The sequence below is a fragment of the Petaurus breviceps genome, unplaced genomic scaffold, assembly GCF_028583685.1.
Source record: "Petaurus breviceps papuanus isolate PSGF00001 unplaced genomic scaffold, PetGlider_PUasm1.0 91041, whole genome shotgun sequence".
Classification (NCBI taxonomy): Eukaryota; Metazoa; Chordata; class Mammalia; order Diprotodontia; family Petauridae; genus Petaurus; species Petaurus breviceps.
Genome location: NW_027187400.1, coordinates 36,164,713 through 36,191,365, shown reverse-complemented (window position 1 = coordinate 36,191,365; position 26,653 = coordinate 36,164,713). Strand labels below are relative to the sequence as shown.

At 51.4% G+C, this 26,653-nt stretch overlaps 1 protein-coding gene and 1 long non-coding RNA gene across 7 annotated transcripts in view; one reads left to right on the top strand and one right to left on the bottom strand.

The window, feature by feature from the left end:
- Positions 1–18,686, top strand: part of PLCH2 (phospholipase C eta 2) — a 352,788-nt gene extending 334,102 nt beyond the window's left edge. For 4 of the 5 annotated variants that reach the window (XM_069078304.1, XM_069078301.1, XM_069078303.1 and 1 more), the window contains 6 exons: positions 773–897; positions 1,717–1,801; positions 2,428–2,574; positions 3,452–3,531; positions 11,515–11,827; positions 15,935–18,686. In XM_069078304.1, the coding sequence (XP_068934405.1) occupies positions 773–897; positions 1,717–1,801; positions 2,428–2,574; positions 3,452–3,531; positions 11,515–11,827; positions 15,935–17,547 (2,363 nt within the window). In that variant the 3' untranslated portion in view covers positions 17,548–18,686. The remainder of the gene's footprint in view (positions 1–772; positions 898–1,716; positions 1,802–2,427; positions 2,575–3,451; positions 3,532–11,514; positions 11,828–15,934) is intronic. The other variant, XR_011166493.1, reaches the window with a different exon arrangement.
- The window catches only part of LOC138153893 (uncharacterized), a 354,866-nt gene that overhangs the window by 159,561 nt on the left and 168,652 nt on the right, over positions 1–26,653 (bottom strand). The window lies entirely within an intron of this gene.

Sequence of the window (26,653 nt, the reverse complement as noted above, 5' to 3'; positions counted from 1 at the left end):
ATAGCTGGTGTCTTTTCTCTTGAAGCCCATTGTCTTCACTAAAATTCCCTGGGTCTCAGTTTCCTCATTTATAAAACAGAGTTAGTAATATGTCTCACACCCCTCTCATAGGGTGCTGGTGAGGCTCAGTTGAGAGGCAGAATAGATTAGAGAGCCTCATAAATGGTCGGTATTATCTGATCCAGCCCCCACATTTTACAGATGAAGAAACTGAGGCCCAGAGAAGGAATGGGACTTGCTTAGGATCACACAGTGTCAGGACTTGAACTCAGATCTCCAACTCTGAATCCAGAGTGTGTCCCACTATACCACACTACCTCTGGCCAGCCTGAAATGCTCTCTCTCTTCCTCTTCACCTCTGCCTCTTAACTTCCCTGGCCTCCTTCATGACTTGACTCAAATCCCACTTTCTGCAGGAAGTTCCTATCCTCCCTCCCACCTTGCCTCTCATTGAAACAGTGCATGTGTATGTGTGCTGTATATACAGAATGACTTGCATGTTGTCTGCACCATTAGAATGGCAGCTTCTGAGGGCAAAGACCATGGTCTGGCCTTTATTTATATCCCCAGTTCTTAGCCAAGTGTCTGACACAGAATCAGCATTTAATAAATGCTTATTGACTGACTGATTGATTGAGTCTCCAGACACTCAGTTATGTGGTCTGGTCTCTCAATGAAGGACAGAGATCCTTGGTCCTGATTTCCCCAGTGGAATCCGTAGCTTAGAGATGGGACATTCTGCATTATGTTTCTTGGTTTCATCTTCCTCTAGGTGTCTTCAATCCCAACTCTGAAGACCCTCTCCCAGGACAATTGAAGAAACAGCTGATTCTCAGGATTATCAGTGGACAGCAGCTCCCCAAACCACGGGACTCTATGTTGGGTGACCGAGGAGAGGTAGGTGGGAGTGCTGGACAAGGGACTGGCCTCATCTTTGCAGGTGAGCTGGCCAGCACCAACAGAGCCCGGAGGGGATTGGGCAAGGGTGGTGTGGGCCAGGGGATAGAAACAGGAAACAAACAGCCTGATGTAATGGGTACCCTATTATCCTGGGGTCAAGAAGATGTAGGAAGGAAACTTGGGCACCTTGAAATGATGGGGAAAACAGGATGGACTTCTGGAAGTCTTCAGGCAGAGACTACAAGACCACTGATGGATATCTTGGGAGGGGAGATTCTCTTTCCAGTATGGGTTGGACTGAACAGCCTCTGAGGTCCCTCCCAACTCTGCTATTCTGTGACTGGTTTCAAGTCTCATTCCTACTAATAACATTAAGCTTTATGATCCTGGTCAAATAATTTTCTTTCTTCAGGCTTCAGTTTCCTCATTGGTAAAATGAGAGGACTGAGCTCCCTGATTTCCAAGGGCCTTTCCAGTCACAATGATGGTGATTGATTTGCAGAGCACTTTACAAATATCTCCCAGAAATCTCGGGAGATGGGTGCTATGATTATTTCTATTTTACAGATGAGGAAACTGAGGCAGAAAGCAGCGAAATTACTTGCTCAGGATCACATGACTAGTGAGCAAGCAGCTATAGCTGGATTTGAACTCTTCTTTCTGCTTCCAGGTCCAACCCTCTTTCCATCACACCACCAGCCTGTACGACTCTAACTCATACTTATGAAATATAGGGATTTCTTGGAAGCTAGGAGGTTGTGCTCCCTGACCTCCCAACCGTCCCACCCCACCCCCACCCTCCTATTTGCCTTCCAGATCATCGACCCTTTCGTGGAAGTTGAGATCATTGGGTTACCTGTGGACTGTAACAAGGAACAGACCCGGGTCGTGGATGACAATGGTGGGCATAATTGTTCTTCACTCTCCATCCTTCCTGTGTCAAAATGTGGGGCCAGAGTCCTGTGCTATCTGCTAGAGGAGAGAACTCTCCAAGAAGAACAGACACCCCCCCCACCCCAGCCTTTAGAACTCACAGTTAAATTGGGAGAGTGGGGAGGGCGTGCATGACCCTGATGCCCACCCACCTCCCTCTCTCTCCCCTCCTTTTCTGGTCCTGGTGAGAACCAGAGGGATTCTGAGGGGCGTCTGGCTCCCTCTATATTCTTAGTCTCAGGAGTAAGGTTGATGACTGTGCATCTGTCTCACTTAAACCCAATCCATGCACAAGCCAAGACAAGAGAACAAAGGATGACCAACAGTCTTCGGGCTGTGGAAGAGGGAAGTGATGATACGCAGAGGCAAGGACAGAACTCCAATGATTCTGGGCCAAGACAGAGCCATTCCTCATGCTGGAGTGGATTTTGGTGGGCTGGGAAGCTCTTGCAGACTTTCGGCATAAGAAAGAACAAAGTTAAAGGGAAATAAAGGGGAAAATGTATGGTGACCCTGGAAAAGGGAGTTGAATCAGAGATGAAACCTGTTTTCTCCTCTGGGCTCAAGTCCACCTTGCCTTTCTCTGACCTCCAGGCTTCAACCCCATGTGGGAGGAGACCCTGGTGTTCACAGTGCACATGCCGGAGATCGCACTGGTCCGGTTCCTGGTCTGGGATCATGACCCCATTGGACGGGACTTCATTGGACAGAGGACATTGGCTTTCAACAGCATGATGCCAGGTGAGTTCTCCATTACTAAGTCACTGGTCGATAGACAATCCAATGAGCTCTGGCTAAGGCATGTGCTAGATACCATGCATGCAAAGACAGAATGGACAATGCTCCCTGGCCTCAAGAAGCTTCTATTCTGGTGAAGGATACAAGATATAAACAGATAGATCTGTAAAGATGGATAGCTTACTAAGAACTAGAGATATGCCAATATTCAGTGGAGGGCTCTTATGGGTATTTCTTTTACCTGAGGTGCCAATCGCCTGAGCTGCAACAATGCCAAGTACAGCCCAAACCAGATAAAAATATAATTGGGAAATATTTAACAAAATAATAATCAAACATAAATAATACTGTATTTTAAAACTAAGTCAACGTGTAGTGTGCAGGAATCCTTATGTGCAGATTAGTGGTCCCATTCCTGTTTAAGCTGGACACCCTGCCTTCCACCAGTGCAGACTGTACCCCATCCATACTGCCCATGCCATACTTGTCCACACCATCCCATAAATTTGTCGTGACACCTGACTCTTCCTCAAGTTCTTTTGACATGTTGAGGATAAGAGCTTCATCATGGCAGCAGATGACCCTGGGGTTTCAAAGCCTTGTCAGTGGATTATAAGTTTTGGCAGGTGCTACCACCGAGTATAGTCCAAGTCTACTTTCCAAAGACTACTCTAGCTCATTGGCTAGTGGCCTACTAGTGAATAGAGTCTGACACAAAAACTCTACCCCAGGGGAATGGAAAGTGCCATGAGGGCAGGGACTGATGCATATTGGGGGGGGGGGTCGTTAGCCCTTAACACAATTCTTGACCTGGAATTAGGTGCTTGTTGTGGCCAGAAAGGCTTCCCCCCACCTCCTCTGTATTTCTACTTTGTTTCAGGCTATCGACATGTCTACCTGGAAGGGATGGAAGAGGCCTCCATCTTTGTTCACGTAGCTATTAATGACATCTCGGGTAAGGTGAGTACCCTTGGCCACTATGGGGATTCTTTAGGAAAATCTTTCTTGTTGGGATCTGGGCTGTGACCGACCCAAGGATGCCAGTCCTTCTTTCCAGTGAAGCCCACACAAGACTGGGGGGAGGGGGAAGATCTGCATTGCTAGATGGGTTCTTTCCTGGAACATCCTGGTTTTCAAGTAAGCAGGCCCCTCAGGTGAAGGCTGAGACAACAAGCTGCAACTGGTCAGAGGGTCAGTCAAGGAATCCATATTCCAGTGGGGAAGACAACATGCAAATAATCATGTATAGAGTAAATAGAAAGTGTCTCCCCTTTGATACACAAAATGGAACTGAAATGTCATCACCTGGATAGCTCAAGGACCCAATGAACCCTTTGGATTGTTCTAGAGGTAACCTATTTAAGAGATATTCTCAGTGCAGGGAGGTGGAATAGAACATCTGTCCTTCTGGGAGTTCAGGGTAGGCCCCCCAACTCCTCTCATGGCTTTTCTCCACCTTCAGGCAGCACATGAAGGGTTGGGGGTTGCCCACACCCCAGCTTTGGGGAGCTGGCTAAAACTACTGGGGCAGAGACCAACCTGTACAAACATCAGCCCCATCCCTTATCTGCTCTCCAGCTGAGGTTAGTAAGAAGGCAAATGTTGCTCCTGTGAGGCAGTGGGGTTCAGCCATGCCTCCCATTGTAGGCTGTCTCAATGGGAGGCAATCTTGGGTCCTCCCATTCTCAGCCCAGACCCTAAGTTAAGAAGGGTGAGAGAGACATCTGAGACAAGAGAATCATCTCCTGCTGGCTTCCCCAGCTCAGAAGCTTGATTGTCCCAGAGCCATGTCAGAACATCTCGGGCAGAGAGATTTCTTGTGACTCTTTTGGTGTGAGATATCTCACACCAGCCAACTTGTGCAAGCTGGAGGAGGAAGAGAAGCTGCCCACACACTGGGAGTCAGATCTGGGCTGAAGTCCCTGACTCTTGATCACTGGCCAAGTTCCTTCCCTTCTCTTTCCTCAGCTGTAAACTGACCGCCTCTGAGCTCCATCCCCACTCCAACATTCTATGCTCAAGGGTCCCTCTGAGCTCTGACAATCTATATCCTAAGGTCAGTTAGTCAATCAGTCAACAAGCTTGCATTCAGCAGCTTCCGTGCACCAGGCACTGTTCTAAGCTAGCTCTGGTGACATAAAAAAGGGAAAAGCCACTTCTGCCCTCAAGAAGCTCACCTACTAATGGGAGAGACAGTATGCCAATAATTCTGTACATTCAAGATACAAACAGGTAGGTCTTTCCCTACTGACCATTGTCCTAAAGGCCCTTCTGAGAGCTGACATTCTATGTCCTAAAGCCTCTATCTGAACTCTCCTATTCTGTGTTCTAAGGTTTCTCCTACCTCTGCTGTTCTATGTTCTGACGTTTCCGAATTCTAAAACCCGATGTCTGTATACAATATAGACATTAGCTTCAATGAAGGTGGACCATAATAACAAGATCAGGCTGTGCAGAGGATTGCTGGGAAATGGGAATAGGAGAGACATCAGGCCCCAGGGGTCTGGGGAAGAGGAGAGTAGATAGTTAGCCCTATCCGTGGTCCCATTTATCCTATAGTTCATGTGAGCAGGCTGTCCCTAGACTTAGCAGCCCAGGATTGAGAACGAATAGTTTTTAACTTAGGCTAGTGTGTCCCTGAGGAATGTCCTGTCTCCTAACCTACCCCAAGCCTGGCCATTTCTTTGAGGTCTGACCCTTGTTGTCTCTCTGCTTCTCTTTTCCCTTCATTTTCCCCTTTCTTTGCCCATTCATCTTTTCCTTTATCTAGAAGGGAAGGCCTATCATCTGCTTCTCATAATGCCTCCCAAGCACTATTTAGCTAAAGAGATCGCTGCCCCTGGCCCAGACTGAGTGGTCCTAGTACAAGTATCTGCTGTCTCCATCAAAGGGCCTGATCCTTTACCCAGGCAGGACATATGAAGGCAAGCCTGCTGCCAGGAGCCAGCTCAGCACGGCTCATGAGTCACTCCCCAGTGGCCTGGAAGGGCACACAGTGGCACCCTGTGGATCAGGGAGGTTAAACAGGACTTAGTGTCTTGTTGAAAGCCATTCTCTGGTCCCATGGACAGCAGATTCAGCACCTGACTCCTTGAAGTCCCTGGGTACTGGGCTAAGGGATCTGATGGATTTGTCAGCTTTATTGCCTCTTAACCCAATTAAGGCCTTCATCTTCCCTCCCCCATGGCCCTGACCTTCCTTCCTTCTCACCTTCCTTCTCTCTCATCTTCCCTTTTTCTTCCCTTCCTTCCTCTTCCCTTCTTTCTTCTTCTTTCTACCCTTTCTTCCCTTTCTCTACACTTCCTTCCTCTTCCTGCCCCTTTTCTTTCTTTCCCCTTCTTTCCCTTTTCCCCCTTCCCTTCCTTCTTTCATGCTCCTGACCTTCCCTTCATCTCTCTTTCCTTCCCTTTCTTTCCTTTCCTTTCTTTCCATTCTTCTCTTCCTTCTCCTTCCCTCAAAGCCCTGACCTTTCCTCCCTCTCCCTATTTTTCTTCTCTTCCTTGCCTCAGGGCCCTGCTTTTCCCTTGTTCCCCCCTTCCTTCTGGTTCCTTCCTCCATGGTCCTAACAGCATCCATCCCCCTGCTCCCTCCCTGAAGCCCCTCTCTGCTTGCTCATCCTCTGACCTCACCTGTGGGAGGTCCCCTGACAGCCCTTCCCTCTTGTCTTTCCTCAAGCCCCTCCCAAGGCTATGTTGGAGACTGTTTTGATTTTCAGGGGCAGAATGGGGGAGGAAGGGGGCGTCTGGGTCTGGCTGAACCTTTGCAGCCATGTCTGAGAGACTGGACAGGCGCTTCTCCTCCTCCCTCTCCTCCCTGTGTGTTCTGTTTCTTAATTCTATGTCTGAGGCCCCTCAATGCACTCCTCTGACCCCTCCCCCTTCCCAGCTCCTGAGCCGCTGTCTCAATTCCCTCGGGTCCCTTCCTTTCCCTCCCTCAGCTTCTCTCCTAGTCTTTATTCTTCTCGTCACTCCTTTTCCCCATCACAGCCTCAGAGAGCTGCAGTGAGAGTTGGGGAGAGAAGGGGCAATGGAGGAAAAAATCTCCAACAGTGGGAGATTAGATTGGAGGGGCAGTGAGTTTTAGGTGCTGCCTGGCATCCCTGATGAACCAGTGCTTCCCACAACTCAACCTTAGCCCTTCTCCAGTCCCCCATCTGGTCTCCAGTCCTCTAGGGGTGGGTATGAGTCCCCTGAGCTCCTAGAGACGCACCGGTCACCAGGGTGACCTCTCTCACCATCCTGTCTCCAGGAGTAATGGCCAGAGTCATTGGGAGACCCACCTGCACAGCTAGCTGTGGGATGTCCTCCTAAGAGGGCTGCAGCTGGGCTAGATCCATTAGCCTCAGAGTCAGAGGGATGGCTCTGATGACTGATTATAAACAGGTCACTTGGTTTCCTGGGCATTTCTTTTCCACCTCCATAAGATGAGGGAGCTAGGTGGGGTGATCTCTATGGTCCCTTTTGGCTAAAGCCTAGGGTGCTCATCCTTTCACATACAGAGTTGGATTCATGGGTGGGACAGAAGCGCCCCTAGCTCCTGGGCCCTGCCCCCCACCTCTCTCATTCCACCTCGAAAAGCTTCTTGCTCATGTTTGCCATGTCTTTCACCCTCCTTCTCCACCCTCTCCCCACCTGTGGTTTCTTTGTATTGTGGGGCTCTTTCCAGGTGTGCTGACTAACCCCCTTTGTCCCCCCAATGTTGTTGCTGTCTGATTTGCCTTTACTCTGTCTGTTTGGTATTACAGTGGGCTTCTCTGCGTCCAAAGTCTCCTTTTAGAAGCAGAGAATGGTTAGGAGCCTTGAAGGTACCCCCCGACCTGTCTCAGGAAGGTGTAGTGACCGCCGCCGTCGGCCGACCTGCATGCTCTCAGACTAGTCACCTTCCCTCTTCCTCTGCCTCCTCATTGACATTTTTGAAACTCTTCAACTCATGGATTGTGACATTCCTCCTTGATATGGTGGGGCCATCTGGAGCCAGAAAACCCGCCATTTATGAAGCAGGTCCAGGATGGAAAGCCTCAAGGGCTCAGCTTTTGCTCTAGTCCCCTCTCTGCTCATCCCTGCCCTTCCACTTTTCTCTCAACCCACTCCCTTCTCTTTCTTACATCATCTTTTCTTCTCTTCCTCCTCTCTCTCTTCTTCCTCTTCCCCTCTCATTTCTTATGCCTTTTCTCTCTTCTCCCCCTTACAACTCCCCTTTCTCCTCTCTTTTGTTCATAGCTTTTCTCTCCTTTATTTCTTATTCTTTCTCCTCTCTCTCACCCCTTCTCTTTCTCCTATCACTCTTCTTTCCTCTCTCTCTCTCTGTCTTTCTCTCTCTCTTTCTCTCCCTCTCTCCCTCCCTCCTTCCCTCTCTCCTTCTCTCTCTCTCTCTCTCTCTCTCTCTCTCTCTCTCTCTCTCTCTCTCCTTCTCTTCTTCTCTCTTCCCCCTCTCTCTCCTCCTTCCTCTCCCTTTCTATCCTCCCTCCCTCTCCCCCTTTCACCTCTCTCTCTCCCTTTCTCTCCTCTCTCTTCTTCTCTCCTTTCCTCCTCTCCTCTCTTCTCTCTCTCTGTCTCTCTCACACACACACACACACACACACACACACACACACACACACACACACACACCTTCTCTCCTCTCCTCTTTCACAGAAAAAAGAAACTTTCATTCAAACATTCTCCCTGGGTCCCCACAGCCCCGTTCATTCACCCTGATTGGCTCTTCCATTCAAACCAGTGGGTATAAGCACCTGGGGTCACTTTCTCAAAGGCCCCTTCCTAATTGCCCTCTGCCTGGGGGTGGAATGTTTCTGTCAAGTTCAAAGCTGTCATTCTGGATCTTCTTCTAAATGGCTTTCCTGCGACCTTTCACCAAATTTGCACTGGATTTGGGATCTTGAATCAGCCAGCTGATTCAAGCATGATGGCTCCTTGCTCTCCTTGCCCCCAGGATGCCCTCCCTGGGAGCCAGCCCTCCCATGGGCCCTGGCCACACACACCATCCCATCCTTGGGGCAGGGTGGGGGGTTTGGGGGGATTGTTGATGTTTTTGTCTATGATGGGAGTTTGCGTGTGTGCGTGCGTGTGTGCGTGTGCTCTGAACCTTTTCTATCCGAACTTTGCAAGCATTTGCTAAGGATGCTGGTTACTCTTATCTCCCAGCAGTAAGTCTGGGTACTTGCCAACCTCTCTGGATTGTCCCCAAGCTGATGCTGCCCACTAGGCTTTTGGTCCTTCCAATTTGCCTCCAGAGTACCAGCTTTTCTGGGCTAGGTGGCAGTGGGCCCTGGCTGATGGCTGCAGTGAGCCATCCATACCTGTCCCTAAGCCTGCCAGGCTTGGCAGGAGGAGGAAAGGAGAAAAGATGGAGGGAGCCAGAACCATGGTGGGAGGTTTGGCACTCCTGGGGTATCCATGGATGAAGCCTTCTCCTCACTTTCCCACCACATATATTGGACAGCTCTCTATTGGCAGCTAGGACTCAGCCAATCCTAAACCCAAAAGTCAGAGGTGACCAAGAAGCCACATGGGGGCAGCTAGATGGCACAGTGAATAGAGTACTGACCCTGGAGTCAGGAGGATCTAAGTTCAAATTCGGCCTCAGACACTTAACACTAGCTGTGTGACCTTGGGCAAGTCACTTAACCCCAAATCCTCTGCCTTCCCCCCTCCAAAAAGACCAAAAACGAACAAAAAACAAAGAAGCCACGTGGTCCAGTCCATCTCCTTGGGGAAGGTATCCCTAAACATTTTTCTAGACTGGGCTCAGCACTCTGAGAATCCCAACTTAGCTGTAGGAATTCAAGGCTACAAACATTTACATGGAAGGAAGGGGAAGAGATTTGGATGGAGCCTTAGGAAATCTCATTTCTCATCCTAGTTGGCCACAATTTACCTCCCCATGTGCCCTTCTTTGGACCTCCTTATTCCTACCGTGTTTCCCCGATAATAAGCCCTCCCCCGAAAATAAGCCCTCCCCGTACTATGTAAGATTCCTCTAAAATAAGCCCTTCCCTGAAAATAAGCCCTATTGAGATTGCTACTGTAGTGAAGGTGATCCTCTGCACTACACGCTACATTATGGTACCCTCTGTATGCACCGTCTCCCCCCCCCTCCTGTGAAACGCTCGCCGTGCTCTGAGCTGCATCCAGTCAGAGCTGCAGCGGTGAGCGTGTCATCCTGTTCTTCCCCAGTGATTTGCTTATTGAATAAAGGTACATTTTTTTTGTTCACATTTACCTGTTTATTAAAATTGCTGTCAATGTTCATTAAAATAAGCCCTCCCCTGAAAATAAGCCCTCTGGTGTTTTTCTGTCCAAAAAAAATAATAAGACAGTGTCTTATTATCGGGGAAACACGGTATCTATAAAAAGGGGGAGGGGGAGGAAGGACTGCTCCTTGAGGTCCCTTCTAGCCCCAACCTTCCATTCATTTCTAAGTATGGATGAAGCCACCTTCTGCCCCTGGATAATAGCCCTGGCTCTGGCACTTGCCACTTGTGTATGACCTTGGACAAGTCCCTTCCCTTCTCCAGACCTTCAGTTCCTCCTCTATAAAATGAATGGGGTAAGACTGGATGGTCTGACTCCTAGGATACTAATAAACTGAATTTGACATGCTGAAGCCAGTTGGGTATAGTGGGATCTCAAGAGCAGACAGGCCTAAAAGGAGTTATCTCTTGCTTCCTCCATCCTTCTCTAGGACCTTCCCCCTTGCCAAAAAAACACAAAAACAAAAACAAAACAAACAAAAAATTTTCGACAACCCAACCTGTTGCACTTGTGATTTACAGGGTTGGCAAGTACACCTGGAATGTTTTTAGGAATGCTGAAGTTCTGTACGTCTATTCAGTGGGTTGTCCACAGTCTTGAACACTGAGCTGTGATGTTTTTCTCTCTCCAAACCACAAGCTCAGCCCCACTTTGATGAAGCCCCATAGCACATGGTCTGGATTTGACCGGAGGAGCTTGCTTGTTTTCTATGGCCTGGCAATGGGAAAGGGGGTGGCAGAGGGGGCAGGCAAGCTGCAAGGTCATGCCACTGACCTATGTGGTCCCTGAATTTCTTCCCCTCACCCCTCTTCTGCTGGAACCCATGCTCCTGATGAATTTCAGTGACACCGGAAAAATTCAGTCCATACTCATGTATGACCTCATAGCACACTAGGATAGTCTCCCTAGGATTCCCTCCAGAGGGCATGTGACCTGGGGTGAATCTGGAGTGTGAGGGGAGGGGGGGTAAAATCAATGGGCATCCCTCTAGAATGCGGGGGAGGGGGAAAAGGAGGACACAGTAGTCTGTGCCCCATGCAGGGCTTTTGCTGGCCATGTGGTCCCCTGGGTTGGTTCGCCCACCCTGGCTGTAGCCTCCTCACAGGGAAAAGTCCTGTGCCCTCCAGGGAGGGACCATCCTGTAGCACCCAATCTCCTTGCTTTAGCTAATCCCTCTGCTAGATATTCATAGAGCAGCTCCCATTCCTAGAATGGGGGTTACAACTAGGGGTGGGAGGTCATCATTATATTCCTAAACCATGGAGTAGTAGGGGGTTGGGTTTGGGTTTAAGGTATCTTAAAGGTTCCTCTGCCTGACTATCCTCTCTCTAGCTCGAGACTTTGTGAGAGCAGGGAAGGTAGACAGATCCAACCTTTGTGCCCCTTCCACATTCTCCTCCAAGTTTCAGGAGGGCCAGCACTGTGGGACATCCCTCCTGCCCTCCCAGCTTCCTAAGGGGGTCTGCTACAAATTGACCCTCCCATCTCCTCCCCCAACAAAGTAGATCTTGCTAAGCTGAGACTTCTGGCAGGGCTCCAAATGGGTTGCTGCCTCTGGTCCAGCTTGAGGGTTGGAGAATCTCCTTCCTTCTCCTTCCTTACTAGTCCCCTAGAGAAGTGGGATGAATATAGGAGGATGGGGAAGGGCCCAGTGGCAGCTGCGTATTATGTGGGGCTCTCTCTCTTGCAGGTCAAACAGGCTTTGGGCTTAAAAGGCCTGTTTCTCAGAAATCCAAAGCAGGCCTCCCTGGACAGTCATGCTGCTGGTCAGTTCCACAACAGACCCTCCATTAGCGGTCAGCTCCTGAGGCGCACGGCTAGTGCGCCCACCAAGAGCCAGAAGAAGGGTAAAAAGGGCTTTCCTGAACTCACCATGGACACCAAAGGCAACGGTTCGGAGGGGGCATGCGAGGACACCTCCCAGCCCCGCTTTGACTCAGAGCCGGAGAGTGCGGCCCCAGCCCCCGGAGCCCTTGGTGAGGGGCCAGGCCGAGGGCCCAAAGGTAAGGCCCAGGGTCCTGGGACAGGGAGAAGCCAAAGCCACCCAGCTGAGGGCCCGACCTTGAGCGAGCCCACCCGAAGGTCAGAAAGGTTCCAAAGCCTGGGCCTTGGCTCCCCAGGTGAGGGGCCAGGTACCCCCGATGGGTCCGGGCCTGCTGGGATGGCAGCCAGTTGCATGAAATGCATGATTGGCGCCTGTGAGGGGCCCGAGGTCGAGAGCCAATGGAGTGGCTGCCAGCCCTGCCCGGGGCCTGCCATCAGGGAGGCACCCCGACCTGAGCCGTGTAGTGAGGGACTTGGAGGTTCTGGGAGGCCGGGACTCAAACACTGGGGGATCAGCGAGCAGCCCCGAGCCCGGCCGGACTCTCTCACTCCTGGCCCTGGGGGTGGCATCAACAGCAACAGCAACAGCAACAGTAACAGCAGCCGAGGCACTGCCCGAGCCCCCCTGGACAATGCCCAGCCCCTGGGCCTGGGAAGGAAGAGCAGAAACTTGTCCAAGTGCCGTGGGGCCAAGGGCCCTTCTCAGCCCAGGTGGCCAGGAGGGAAATATGGGAGTGTTGTGAGCCTGGTTACTGCCACCAGCGGCTCCATGTCCTCTGACTCCAGCAGCCTAGAGAGCCTCAGGGGTCCTGAGAATTCCTGCAGGCCTGTGGGCACCTTGCAGAAGGAAATGAATGCTTTGTTTGTTCAAAAATTGGAGGAGATTCGGAGTAAATCCTCTCTATTCTTTACTGGTAAGACTAGATTTTCTTCCCCCTTACCGGTCCCTTCAGAGCTCTCTGCCCCACTGTGTCCGTCTCCATCGTCCCCCCCACCCCCCTTTAGCATGGCCTGTGGTGTAGTGAAGACGTTCTGGGCAAAGCTTCTTCTGGAGTTGGGGGGCAACTTTTCTTTTTCAGTGTGTTTCTGTGCCAAGTTGGTTTTGGTTTTGCTTAGATTTAGGCTCCCTACCTCTGCCCCTAGTCTTAACTCCTCCTCGTGAGCCACCCTGTTCTCCACCACCCATGAGGCCATTGTCATCCTTCTGTGGAAACCCATGTGGAATCGCTTTAATGTTGGATTGACCAACCAGAGCCTGAGATTGGGGCAGGACTGTCACAGGGCTCCATCCTTAGGGCCCTCCCTTGATAGCTCTGTCCTTGGGGTCTTTCCTTCAGGACTCTATCCTTAGAAGACTTCCCTTCAAGGCTCCATCCTCAGATCTTCCCTTCAGAGCTCCATCCCTCTCCCTTCCAGACTCCCTTTTTGGGACCCTCCCTTCAAAGTCCCATCCTCTTCCTTTCAAGGAAGGCTACATCCTTGGGGTCCTCCCTTTAGGACTCCATCCTCAGGACTGCCCCCTCAGAACTCCATCTCTCTCCCTTCCAGGCTCCCTCCGTGGAACCCTCCTTTAAAGGGAGGGTTCAAAGTCCCATCTTCTTCCCTCCAGGGTTCCATCCTTCCCTTAAAGGCTCCATCCTTCCTTCCTTCAGGGCTCCATCCTTAAAGACTTCCTTTCTATTTTCTTGAAAGGTCAAGTCCCAAGGGAAATCCAGAATAATTGAGATTTGTGAATGAGACTCTCCTCTGGGTCACTGACCCACATCTCTAGGCTGAGATCTCAGGGAGAAAGCTCTTTATTAAGGAAGGTTGTCAAACTGAAGAGGTTTAATGGAATAAGACATCTTTGCTCTTTTGGCTTGGATTTTCAGAATTCATGGCATTGAGTGCAATGGTTTGAATGAATCTCATTTTCTCTTGCTCTCAGGGTCCTGAGCTTTATGATTGGAGCTGCCTGTGCCACCCACAGAGTCCTTAGAATTTTTTTTTTAATATTTTGCATTGAAATGGAAAAAAAGCCCCAAAACATAAGGATGTGTTTGCTCTGAAGGCATGTAGTTTTTGAAAGCAGCATGAACTCTTTGTGTAAATTTGCTAGGGAAGACAAATTGTCATCACCTTAGAAAATGGTGGTAGTCTAGTTTGCCCAGTATGGGAATCCCATCCACCATGTCTCTGCTATTAGAATACTCGTATGAGTTTGGGCAAGACACACCTCTCTGAACCTCAGTGTCCCCATTTGTAAAATGAAGCATGACAACTTTGCCAGGACCCACCTCATAGTCACATTGTGAGGAGAACATTTTGTGAACCTTGTTTTGCTGTAGAAATGTGACTGATTGGATGGTCCGATTGTTCTACCCTCCCAGGGATATGTTACAGCTCACTCCCCCTTAGGTGGCCTGTGTCAAGTTCAGAGGGCTCTGACTGGTAGAAATGTCTGTCCTATATGTACAGAAATACTCCTCTCTATGCCATCTCCCCACTGGTTTTAATTCTTCTCTCTGGGGCCAAGCAGACCGAATCCAATTCCTCTTGACTAAGATGCTCCTTCGGCTATAGGAAGACAGCTGCTCTGGTCTCACCCTCTCTGCCCCCTGCTGTGTATCTTTCTCAAGCTGACTCTAACCCTGCACTGGAATCCCTGTGGAGGTGGGAGGCTCATTCCCCAAATTTCATTAGCCACTGACATCGTGTCAGGGGGCTTTTAGGATTGCTCACGAAGGAACGTGGGATAGAAGAAATGAGGAGGCTGGGTCGAAAAGTGGAGAGTTGGGGCTGCTTCCCCTTCTGTCCTTGGGAACAGTTCCAGATACCCTCTCCCCTCTTCTACTCCTGGTTCCTTCAACATATAACATGGCATTTAGTACCTGCTGCTCCTCCCCCTCCTCCCACCAAGACTCCTTCCCTCTCCTCCTCCCAGTTCACCTTGGGCATTATCAAATGCCTGCTTCCTGGCCTTCTTTTTCCCTTGAAGGCTGCTATCTCTGGCTACAGAGGGTAGAAGGGACCACAAGCCACCCTGACATGGATATGATGATGTTCCAAATAATACAGCTTCCCTTGACTACCTGGAGGCAGAGAGCCTACATCCCAATGAGGAAAAAAAGCACTGAGCTCCCCCTCCCTCTGCCTCATCTGCAGAACCAGCATCAGTTACAGCCCCCAGCTCTGCTTCCTGTAATCAGGCTGCACAGGGAGATTCCCCAGCTTCCCATGGTGGGGGACACCACCCTTCCATGGCTGGGAGCAAGGGGTGAGGAGTCAGGCCTCTCCGAGTTCTCTAGGCTGCCCAGGGTACCTTGTCGAGTCAACTCAAACTTACCTTTCTATGTAACTGTCTCAGTTTGGAAAGTGCTGAGCTGACCCAAGCCAGGACTCCTGCTATTTATACCCCAAATTTGCTAGATGTGGGTGCCCCAGAACCTCCAGAGGGCATGTGCCATCACATCTAACCAGTCATTTGGCAGCTTCATGTACAAAGCACTATAGGAAACATTTATTAAACTTAAAAAAAATCAGAAAATAAAAACCTACAAGTCATCAGTGCTCTGGTTGGGCAAACTTTTCCATCTACAGGGAGGGCTTTGATAAAATCCCTCACTGTACTTCCTGATTCCCTTCCTCCCTGTCCTGCCTCAGTTTCCCACTTCTGTCTCACCCTCCCAACTAATTGTGGTTTCTCCTGTCCACATGCATACTCTGCCTCTGTAGTTAAGAATTGAAAGGACAGAGAGATTTGAAGGTAACTCCCCACTCCCTTGTCTCCAATGTTTCCTCCCCACTTACCCCAGCAGACGTTGCTTGGGGCTCTTGAAAGTCCTGGCCCCGGTCCCCATTGCCATATCTGACCACAGGGTCTCAGTGTACCCTGAGCATGCTGGCCAGATGGATTTGGGAATATGGCTGTGGTTGTTTCCAAATCCCCAAACTGGAGGGTTTTGTGTTCAGCATGGGATTATCTCAGAGCATGCTTGAATAGTGTGTGTGTGTGTGTGTGTGTGTGTGTGTGTGTGTGTGTGCGCGCGTGCTCACATGCATCCTTGACTGGAGGGAATGATGGGGGGACCTGGGGGGGAATGAAAGATTTAGAGGGTGCATACCTTCTTGTGCTGGCTCTAGTCCTTCAAACCCACATCCACCCCCATCTAGATTTCCCTAGAGCTCTGTGCCTGGTCCCCCACCCCCACCCCTTGTTGTGGGGCTCTTGGAGGGCTGGGCCTTGGGCGGTATTCACGTCTCTCACTCACCCACTGCCTGGCTTGACGCTGCCCTTCTCTCTCCAGATGGCCGCCCGTTCTCCATCCAGAGATCTGTCTCGTCTTTGTACAGCCTCGAAACCATCGCGGAGGAGCCGCTCGTTGCCAAGGAAACACCATCCCCAGCTCCCTGCCCCCCTCTGCCCCCCGCCCCCATCAGCGACTCCGAAGGAGGGTCCCAGTGCTCAGCAGGCTCAGGCTCTGACACCCCTCTGAGCTCTCCCTCCCCAGGTGGGCCGAAGACCAATGGCCCAGATGGACTGATCGCTCCAGGGCCATACCACGCTGAAGGAAGTCCAGAGAGGGAACGGCAGCCGCAAGGAGGAGAACAGGAGTCCCCGGGGGCCCTGCCCACGCCCCCAGCAGGGCAGGGCTCCCTGCTGCACCCCTTCCCCTCCCACTGTGAAGAGGAAACGGATGGGATAGGCCGGAGGGCAGGGCACACAGGTGACCCTCAGAGTCCCCGCAGGCCTGTGGGCTCCGTCCCTCTGCGCATCCCTCCGGCCCCAGCTCGGGCCCTGGCCGGCCCGCCCGCTGTGGTGAGGAGGGCCAAGAGCGAAGGGCAGGTGACCTTTGACCACCTGGTGGTCCGGCGTGCCCCACCCGGACAGTCCCCTGCTGCAGCAGTCTATTCAGATGCCACGGGCAGCGACCAGTTGTGGAGCAAGTTGGAGCCAGGCAGTCACCGGGACAGCATGTCCTCTTCCTCCAGCATGTCCTCCAACGACACGGTCATCGACCTCTCGATGCCCAACCTGGTGAGGAAAAGCCTGCCCAACCTGGGCTGTCTTGCCGGCAGCAGAGAGAAGCTGGGGGGGCTAGCAATGCACAAGGGCCCCTGGCCCCGTTCAGCTGCCTCGGGCGGAGGCCAACTGCCCCCCGTGACCAAGAGCAAGTCCAACCCCAACCTGAGGGCGGGGGTGGCACCCCCACCACCCCCGGATGAGCTGCAGCCCCGGCCCCTGGCCCGGAGGCCCGAGGATGCTCTGGCCTCCCTCCGCCGGAGACCTACATGGAGCAGGCTGTACATGGAGGGCCTCCGGGCAGAGGGGTCCTCCCTGGGGCCCCGAACCCAGGACGTGGGGGCCGCTGCCAAGTCCAAGAGTCTGGGCGACCTCACGTCGGATGACTTTGCCCCTGGCTTCGAGAGTACGTACAGGAGCATCAGCCGCAGCTTTGGCCCCCGCCCAGCTCCTGCCTCCGGGACCGGGAGGTCGCTGGGACCCAGGCTGCAGGCCCGGCCCCGGGATGAGCTGACCGAACAACTGAGGAGGCTGACCGGCTTCCAGCTGGCGGGCGACATCACATCCCCCACCAGCCTGGGGCCGGCGGAGGACGAGGAGGACGAGAGCGGGCCCTCCATAGCGGGCCAGGGGCCGGGCTTCCTTCGCAGGTCTTCTTCTAGGAGCCAGAGCAGAGTGCGCTACATTGCTACCCGAGCCCGGCAGGCCCAGGAGAGGCAGCGGCTCCAGGGTCTGGGGGCTCAGGGTCCCCTGGAGGAACGGGGCAACCCAGAGGGGGCCTGCTCTGTGAGCCGGGAGGGCTGTGTGGACTCTCTGGCTCTTCTGATTCCCCCTTCCAAGTTCAACACAGGCCTCATTGAGGATTCGAACTCGGGGCCTGTTCTTTTGAAACTCTAATCCGGGCAGAACTGGGGGAGGAGAAAGTCCTGTCAGGGAAAGACCTTTGGGGTTTGGGCTGCAAAGACTGAGAAGTGTTCTTACTCCCATGTGTCCATCTGCTAAGTCCTGGCTCATGGTCACTCGCCCCTCCTCTGGGCTCAGGCTGGGGCTGAGTGGTGAGGCAGGTCCAGGACTAAGCACCCTTGCATTGTCTGGGCCTGACCTTCTTTGTGCCCAGATCTTCACACCCATCCTTCTCCATCCAGTGTCCCTAACACCCGGGCCATGGCCTCTGGATGAGATCCCGCATGCTAGCACCACCCCCTTCCCAAAGCCGGGCTGCCTGGGGAAGCTTGAGCCCCGGCCCACGTTCCCCACCCCCACCCCCCAATCTGCCAGTTCCACAGTGCTCTGTCAAGGAAGGAGAGGAGAGGACATGGGACTCTTGGCCACGGCTACTGGTGGCATTCCCTCGGGGAAGGCTGCTGCCCTCCAGCTCAAAAGTGGGGAGGGTTTGGGCAGGGGGCATGGCAGCTGCCTTCTGGCTCAAAGGTGGGGAGGGTTTGGGCAGGAGGGATGGCATCTGCCTTCTGGCTCAAAGGTGGGGAGGGTTTGGGCAGGGGGAATGGCTCCCCACAATGCTGCTGTACATAGTGCATGGAGGGGAAGTTCTCGGGCCTCTCCACGATTGCACTGCCATGCCAGGATTTTCATGTGTTTTAAATGAGATTATATACATATATATTTAAATTTTTAGACACACATATAGAATATGAAACTATCCAAAATTATCCTTCTCCAACCCCATTTTTACCTTTGTTTTTAGCCTCATGTGTATGTACTTACACATGCATATGTGTGCATGTGTATGCTTGGATGGATGAATGTGTGTGTGTGTATGTGCGTGTGTGTTCAGGACAGTGAGAGACCATGAAGATACTAACCCTTCTTGGTGGGGAGAATGTTGACCAAAGTAGTTTCCAAGCCCAGCCCAGTCCCAGGAGAGGGCAATCACTTTCCCCTGGGACCCTGGGCCACCCCCCCCCCTTTTCACCCATCTTGTTTTATTTGTATAAGAATTTTCTCTGTACATTGAAATATTTTAAAAAACCTATTTGTAAGCTCTTCAATGACTCCAATAAAATGCATTCAACCTTTTGGTGTCTGACTTCTTTCAATTGTAGCTGGGCTGCTCTGGGAACTTCGAGTTAATTTGCCCTTCTCCGGGCTCTGGGAACTGGGCTGGGACACCCTTCTGAGCCGAGCTAGGCTTGGGTGGCTTTGGGACTCCCTCCCCTCTGGACTTGCTTTGGGTAGGATTCCTCTCTGGGCTGAGCTGAATTGGAGATTCCTCTCTAGTCTGGGTTGGGTTTAGGGCTCTTCTCAGGGCTAGGTTGGGTTGGGGGACTCATCTAGTGCTCTCAGCTACGTTTGAGACTCCTTAGTGTGGGGATGGATTGAGTTTGAAACTGAGCACTGGGCTTAGTCATGAATACTGGACCCTGGGCTCAGTATCTGAACTCAGAGCATTGTTTGGGGTTCAGTATTGGACAGATCTATATTAGGGCAAGATAATCAGATCTCTGTGCCAGGGCTCTACATTTAGAGACTGTTGACAGAACTTTCTGTCATTTGGCAGACTAGAAACAACAGAGCTAACCTAGATAGGAAGAAAAATTACTTAAAATAGGAAACTCCCAAGTGCTTCCTCACACGCAAGGGGGACACTCTTCAGTCAGGATCATGCCCTGCTCCCTCCTCCTGGCTGTAGTTCCTAGCATTCTGGGGTCTCCTTCCTCCAAACTGGATTACTCTTCAAAGGTTGAGTTGGGGGCTCATTTCACACCACCTGGCCTGAGTAAAAATGGCAGTGATTGTCCCAGTAGTCCAAATGGTTGGACTCCACTCTGACTTCAGACTCATGGCTAGGCTGGGCCATGTTCGACTCTGGGTTCAGTATGCTGGTCTAAACTGAATCTGGGACTCGGGCACTGGGCTCTGGGTACTAGGCTAGGTTGAGAGGCACGTCGGATTATTGACTGGGGGGAGAAAAATCGAAGAATCAATCAATGAACGTTTAGTAAGCTCCTATGTAATAGGCACTATGGTTCATCTACAAAGACAAAATTATAGTCCTTGTCCAAAGGAGTTTGCATTTTATACTCCAAATCACCAATTAATAGTCGATTATCCTCTGCTAAAAGGCTTCCAATGGGGCAAGGGAGAGAAACCCAACCTCTGTCAAGGTGCAGCCCATTCCACTCATTTTGGGGAAGTTTTCTCTGACATTTGCCTCAATTTGCTTCTCTACACCTTGCATTTGCACCTAATTCTGTCCTCTGGGGACAAGGTGGGGTAGAGGCAGAACAGGATAGGTGAAACCCCTCTTGACCACATCACAGCTCTTCAAATATTCAGCCATCCTGTCGTTTATTTTGGGTTTACTTGCCTGTTTAAACCCTGTTTCTCTTTAGTAGAAAATAAGCTCTTTGAGAATGTTTTTTAGGCTTTGTATTCCCAGAGTTCAGTCAGTTGTCTGGTCCAGCCCTAGTGCTCTGAATTGAGCTTGACTGAATGGCCTGAAGGTCTGAGGCTCCAGGGACTTGGCCGCCACCGAAGACCTGGATTCTGAGCCTGTCTCTGTCAATAATTCCCTGGGTAACTTTCGGCAGGTCCACTCTGTGCCTCGTACTGTCCAGTGAGGGTGCTGGACAGGATGGCCTCTTCCAGCTCCTACCAGTCTATGGATGATGTTGGGGGGTTTGGAAAGGTCCTGGAAGCCCCACCCCTTTCATTCACCCCCTTGTGTCCCAAAGAGCCCCAAGACCCGGAGTTATCCAATCCAGGTTTTAGTCCTGCCTCTGCCCCAGACCTGCTGTGTGGTTCTACTTGGGCAAGTACCCACCTCCATGAACCTGGCTGTTTGTCTTCTGCAAAATGGGGCTGATGTCAATACTTGGGACTGTCTCCCTCACAGCTGGTATCATGAGTCCCAAAGGAGTTAAGGTAAGTCAAGTGATTTGTCAAGTCTCCAGGGGGATAAAGAGGATAAGGCCACCTCCATGGGATTTAAGGAAAGCTGGGATCAGGGCATAGTCAGTGGAGAGCCATGCCCATGTGTCCTTGGTGCTTATACCAGCCTGGAGCCCCAAAGGAAGAGGTGACCCCACAATCTCAGAGATGGAAGGGAGCTCTGCAGCCACTGTCCACACCAGACTCCATCAGGAATCCCCTGAGCCATCTCCCCAGCAGACCTCCAAAGAAGTAAATTCACTATCTTTGTCCATTCCACTAGGGACAGCACTATTTGTTAGAACCTCAAGCTTGAATTTGTCCCTTTCCTTCTCCCCTCCCATCCCACCCCATTCCTATTTCTGTTTCTGTTCTCTGAGGCCAAAGGAACAAGGTTAATCCATCACATGACCACCATTCCAACTCTTGAAGACAGCTGTTGCATCCTCCTTAAGAATCCTTTTCTCCAGGGTTCTTGTCATTTCAGACTCTGTGACCCCATTTGGGGTTTTCTTGGCAGAGATACTGCCATGGTTTGCCATTTTCTTGTCTAGCTCATTTTATAGATGAGGAAATTGAAGCGGAGAGTGAAGTGACTTGCCCAGGGTCACACAGCTAGTATGGTTCTGAGGTTGGATTTGAACTCAAGTCTTCTTGACTCCAGGTCTGGCCTCCCCTACCCCCCTACCCACTATGCCACCTAGGTCCTCCAGAGTAAACAACCTTATCTCCCTCAGGGAGAACCTCATATGACCTGATTTCATAGACCTGGCATGAAAAAAAAGGGGAATGGCTCCAGAAGGGCTTCACGAAGGTGGTCCTGGAACCTGGCTTTCAAAGAAGGGCAGCATTTCCTTTTGGTAACCCTCCCCCCCAAGCTCCACTGCCTAAGGGCTGGGAGGGAGTGTGTGTGTGGGGAAATCTTTCTTTTTTCTTCCATGGGGTTCTAGTTATAGGACTTTGCTGGCCTGTAGAAAAGTTGTTGCCTTGCTCTGGGCTGTCTTACTCTGTACTAAGAAAGGAGGGTGAAACTTGCTTGGTTCCCCAGCCAGCCCCCCCCCCCATACCTCCTGCCATCCTGTCCTTTCCTCCCCTAATTCTTAGATCAGATCTACAATTCCCTATTTTCCCAGGAGGGGGAAGGCTTCTAGGCACAGGGAGGAAGCATGTGAGGGCTGTAATGAGGGTGGAAATGGATGTCCCATGGCAACAATGCAAAGACCACACTCCCCCAACCAGGCTGCAGCAAGCTGAGAACAGCTTTTTTTCCCAGCAAGGGCCCAGGAGGGAGCAGTAAGGCCAAGCGCTCCTCTGGAAGTAGGCACAGACTGGATTAGGTGGACAGGAGATCCTTTAAAATAAGAATAAAGGTTCCTCCTATTCTCCCATCAGGGCTCAGGAAGTCCGGGGGAGACAGACAAACAGGTTCTCCTCTCTTGGTCTACAGAAGCCATCTGGGGGATGGATGGCTGGGTTTCAAAGCAGTGATGGCCCAGGCTGGCAGCAGACAAGCCTTGGTTCCTCTGAAATACTAAATGTCTCAGGTCACCAGGCCATAAAGTGAAAGAATTTGCTTCTTAAAGCACTGTGCATGTAAGGGTGGTGCCCCCACTACAGCTCCTGGAGGAAAATAGGCCAGGGAGGATGGAACAAAAGGCTGGCCATAAGTCTGAGTTAACTCTTTTAGGCTAAGGTCCTAGGAGCAGGGCAGGCAGCTGAAGGGGAGGCAGGAGGTGGGAAGGTGAGGGGACACTGAGTGTCTGTGAAGCAGCTCTTTGCTGACAGGCCAGTGGGGGATCAATCCATGAGGCCTGAGCCCCCCCGTCCTCCTCGAGGAGGGAGAGTGGTCTTTGCATTACTTCCACAGACATTCTGATTTGTTTCCTTGGGCATATCACTGAAGCTTTATGCTGTCCCATCCCCAACTTGCCTTTCTCCTTCATCTGTAAAATGGGGATAAAACCACCTTCTAACACTGTCCAGCAAAAAGGCCTGGTACAGAGGCTAGGGACCCACATTACTGTGTGCAGCCCCTCAGGCCCTTGAGGGATGGGGAACCCTAGATCTTGCCCAAGATGGGGAGCAGCCCATGGGCGAGCAGAGGGAGCCATGGAAGCAGGTCTTCGGAGCTAGGTCCTAGACATAACTTAGCCCAGAGCAGAAGAGGCAGCCCCAAGGGGTAGGGGGTGGGGGTCAGAAGGAGAAAGCCCTGCCCCTGTTCCCTCTCCCCCGAGCTGCCACCCCTGCAGGAGGTGGAATGGACAAGTCTGCCTGCCACAGCCAGGGCCCCAGAAGCTCCTAGCTGGCTCGCTGGCATCCCCCCACCCCAGGGCCCCAGAAGCTCCTGGCTAGAGGCCAAAGGAAAGCCTCTGCAGGGGTCCTAAAGGTGAGCCCGGAGACCAGACAGCTACTTCAGGCGACAAAATACTGATGATGGCAGTCACTGTTTATAGAGTAAGGCCTGGAAAGCACTTTCCACACCACCTCTTCCGGGAACAGCCAGATGAGGGACGCTACCTGCTGGCCCCGGCCCCCGGCCCTGCACCTTCCTCCTACATCGGGCCTCTGCCAGGTACCTCTCTCTGGGCGTCTCCCGAGTGCCACCTGGTGGTTCTTGAGGGGAAGTACCTGGATCACAGTCACTATCTGAGGCTCCCCCACAGCCCTGATGAAGAGACAGGCAGGCACTGCAGACCCAGTCCCCTGAGGTGCCTGGGCAGGCAGATAGGCCCCCAGGAGCCCCTGAGCTCTTAAACTGGGAGACTGAACAACTCATTAGCCGGCAGACAGAGCACTGAATCTGGAGATCCTCCAGAGCTGGGGTCAAACTCTGAAGCAAATTCATTGCCTGTGACCCTAAGCAAATTGCTGTACTTCTTAGGGCTGTAGTTTCCTCTGCTGGAGACCAGAGGATGGAGGCAGTGCGGTCCAGTGAATACAGCGCTGGCCCTGGAAGGGCCTGGGTTTGAATCCTGCCTCAGACACTTTTATCCTGAACCCCTCGAGACCTGTTTTCTTCTTCAATGATTGATAAGGGCCCTTCTAGCTCCAAATAAAAATTTATACTTTGTTTCCTACCTCTCCTGGTAACTCCAGGGGTCCCCCCATGCCCAATGCTCGCTCCCCACATGGCACACACCCACTTCATACCACTCTTCCCTGAAGTGCCCAGGGATGGAGGGGGTGGGCCAGGAGAGGGGCTGGCAAGCAGCAGGTGCTTAGTCAATGATTATTGGGGAGAGGAATGCTAAATGAGCCTCAGTGGAGGCTGGGAAACCTAACAGGCAGCTAGGACAATAACCGGGGGGACGGCCCAGGAGAAAGCTGGCAGAGTAAGGAAGAAAGAAGGGAAAAGACACGGGGAGTCTGCAGGAGTTGGCAGCTGGGCACATCTGGGGCTGAGAGCCCCAAAGAGAACACTGAGGCTTCCCACTCACCAAGGATCGGCTCCATTCTAGAAGCCGCTCAGTTGGGGTCTCGTGACCTGCAGTGGGTATACTTGAAAGCAGCCTAAGTTGGATGTTCTCGTGAGTCAGGTGTGGCATAAATAACAGTGCTGACCTAGAGTGTTGTGATGCCTGTCGATTCTCTCCACAAAGGCCGGGGCCATTACGCTCATTGTACAGGTGGGGAAATAGACCTAAAGGGTCTTCATGAAGTGTCCACCAGCCAATACAGGCTGGCCTCAGTGGCCCCGGAGGTCTTCCAACTGATATTCTGTGATTTTGAGTTTATCCTTCCACTTGTCTGGGCCTCAGTTCCTTCCTTTGTAAAAGGGGTTGTTCCCTCACTAGCAACTCACCAAAGGTGAGCACCTCTGGTCCCACAGATTGGTTCCTTAGGACTGACCACCTGTTGGACATCACCTCATATCATGGTCCATCTGGCGCTGACCTGCTTACTTACCTGGAAAATGGAGGAGGGATGTTTGGGTTCAGTGAAAGCCAAGATTGGTTTCCAGTGCTCCTTGGCTATTCCTTGACTTTTTACCTTTTAAATTTTAGTCCAGAAGTTGGCATTGAAAATAGTGGACAGGGGTGGCCAGGTAGCACAGCGAGTAAGAGCACCGGCTCCAGTGTTGAGAAGACCTGAAGATCGAATCCCGGGCTCAGACACTTAGCACCCATCCGGAAATAACTGGCCGTGTAACCTTGAGCAAGTTAATTAACCCCAATTGCTTAGGGGCGGCCAGGTGGCTCAGCAAGTAAGAGCACCAGCTCCAGTGTCAGGATGACCTGGATCAAATCCAGGCTCAGATACTCAGTACCACACCCAGAAATAACTGGCCGTGTAACCTTGAGCAAGTTACTTAACCCTGATTGCTTTAAAAAAAAAAATAGTGGACAGAATGGCTTCAGCATCCAAGAAGACCCAAGGATACCTGGGTTCAAGTTCTACCTCGGTCACATATCTGAACCTCTTAGTGGCCCGGGCTATAAGCTGCAAAGCAGTTCAAAGGTATATTGGAAGGCAGAGATCACTGCCTGGGAATTCCCCGGACCAGGCTAGAACCTGCCTCAGAGCCAGCCCTGCCTGGGCCACATCCTGGCTGTTAGAACCTGTGCAAATCACAACTTCCTGGAGCCCGGACAGCTTGCTAAGAACTATTGTTCATTCATCCAGTTGTGTCTGAATCTTTATGACCCCATGGATCACAGCACAGCAGGTGCTTCTGCCCTCCACTACCTCCCAAAGCCTGTCCAAGCTCACAGCCATTGCTTCCAGGACACTCCCTATTCATCTCCTCCTCTTCCATTCCCTTCTCCTTCCCAACATCAGGGACTTTTCCGAAGAGTCCAGTCTTCTCGTTATGTGGCCAAAGTGTTCAAGCTTCAGTATGTGACCTCCCAGTGAACAGTCTGAATTAACTTCTTTAAGTATTGACTGCTTTGATCTCCTTGCTGTCCAAGGGACTCTCAAATGTCTTCTCCAGCACCAGAATCCAAAGAGTCACTTCTTCAGGTGCTCGGCTGGAAAAACCACAGCTTTGACCATGCAGACCTTTGTCAACAAGGTAAGAGCTCTGCTTTTTGGTGTGCTGTCCAATAACTTTCCTTCTAAGGAGCAAGCATCTTCTAATTTCGTGGCTGCAGTCACCGTCGACAGTGATCTTTGAGCCCAAGGATATAAACTCTGACACTGCTTCCATTGCTTCTCCCTCTACCTGCCAAGAAGTAATGGGACCAGGTGCCATGATCTTAGTTTGCTGTTTTTTTCATGTTAAGCTTCAGGCCAGCTTTTACACTCTCCTCTTTCACGAGATTTTTTAAATTCTTCTTCACTTTTGGTCATTAGAATGCATATCTGGGATGATTCATAACCCTCCCAGCAAAACTGGTTCTGACTTTGGATTCATTCAGCTTGGCGTCTCCATAAGTTAAATAAAGTGACAATAGACAGTCTTGTCACACTCCTTTTCCAGTCTCAGAACCAATCAGCTGTCCCATGTCTGATTCTAACTGTTGCTTCTTGGCCCTCACATAGTGCTTTGGGAAACAAGGTAATCTGGTTCTCCCATCTCTTCAAGAACTTGCCACACTGTGTTGTGATCCACACAGTCAAAGGCTTTACTGTAAGTCAATGAAGCAGAAGTAGAGGTTTTCCTGGAACTCCCTCACTTTCTCCATAATCCAGAGAATGTTGACAATTTGGTCTCTAGTTCTTCCAGCCTGCCCTCCTGATGATTCTCAGTTCACATGTTGCTGAAGCCTGGTTTGCAGAATCTTAAGCATAATCTTGCTGGTGTGTGAAATGAGTGCAATTGTTTGGTCATTTGAACATTCCTTGACACTGCCCTTCTTTAAGACTGGGACATAAGCGGGTCTCTTCCAATCCGGTGGCCACTGCCCGAGTCTTCCACATTTGCTGGCATACTGAGAGCAGCATCACCTTTCAGGGTTGTAAATAGCTCAGCTGGAATCCCATCACGCCCACTGGCCTTAGTGTTAGCAATGCTTCCTAAGGCCCACTTCACTCCCTAAGACTGGCAAACGCCAATGAGCATCAGTAAAGGAAGTTACTTACCAGGAGCTCTCAAACACTAATTAAATCCCATCTGACCCACCCCTTCCTCATTATATAACCCAAGTTCCACACTGCTTTCTTGGGGCAA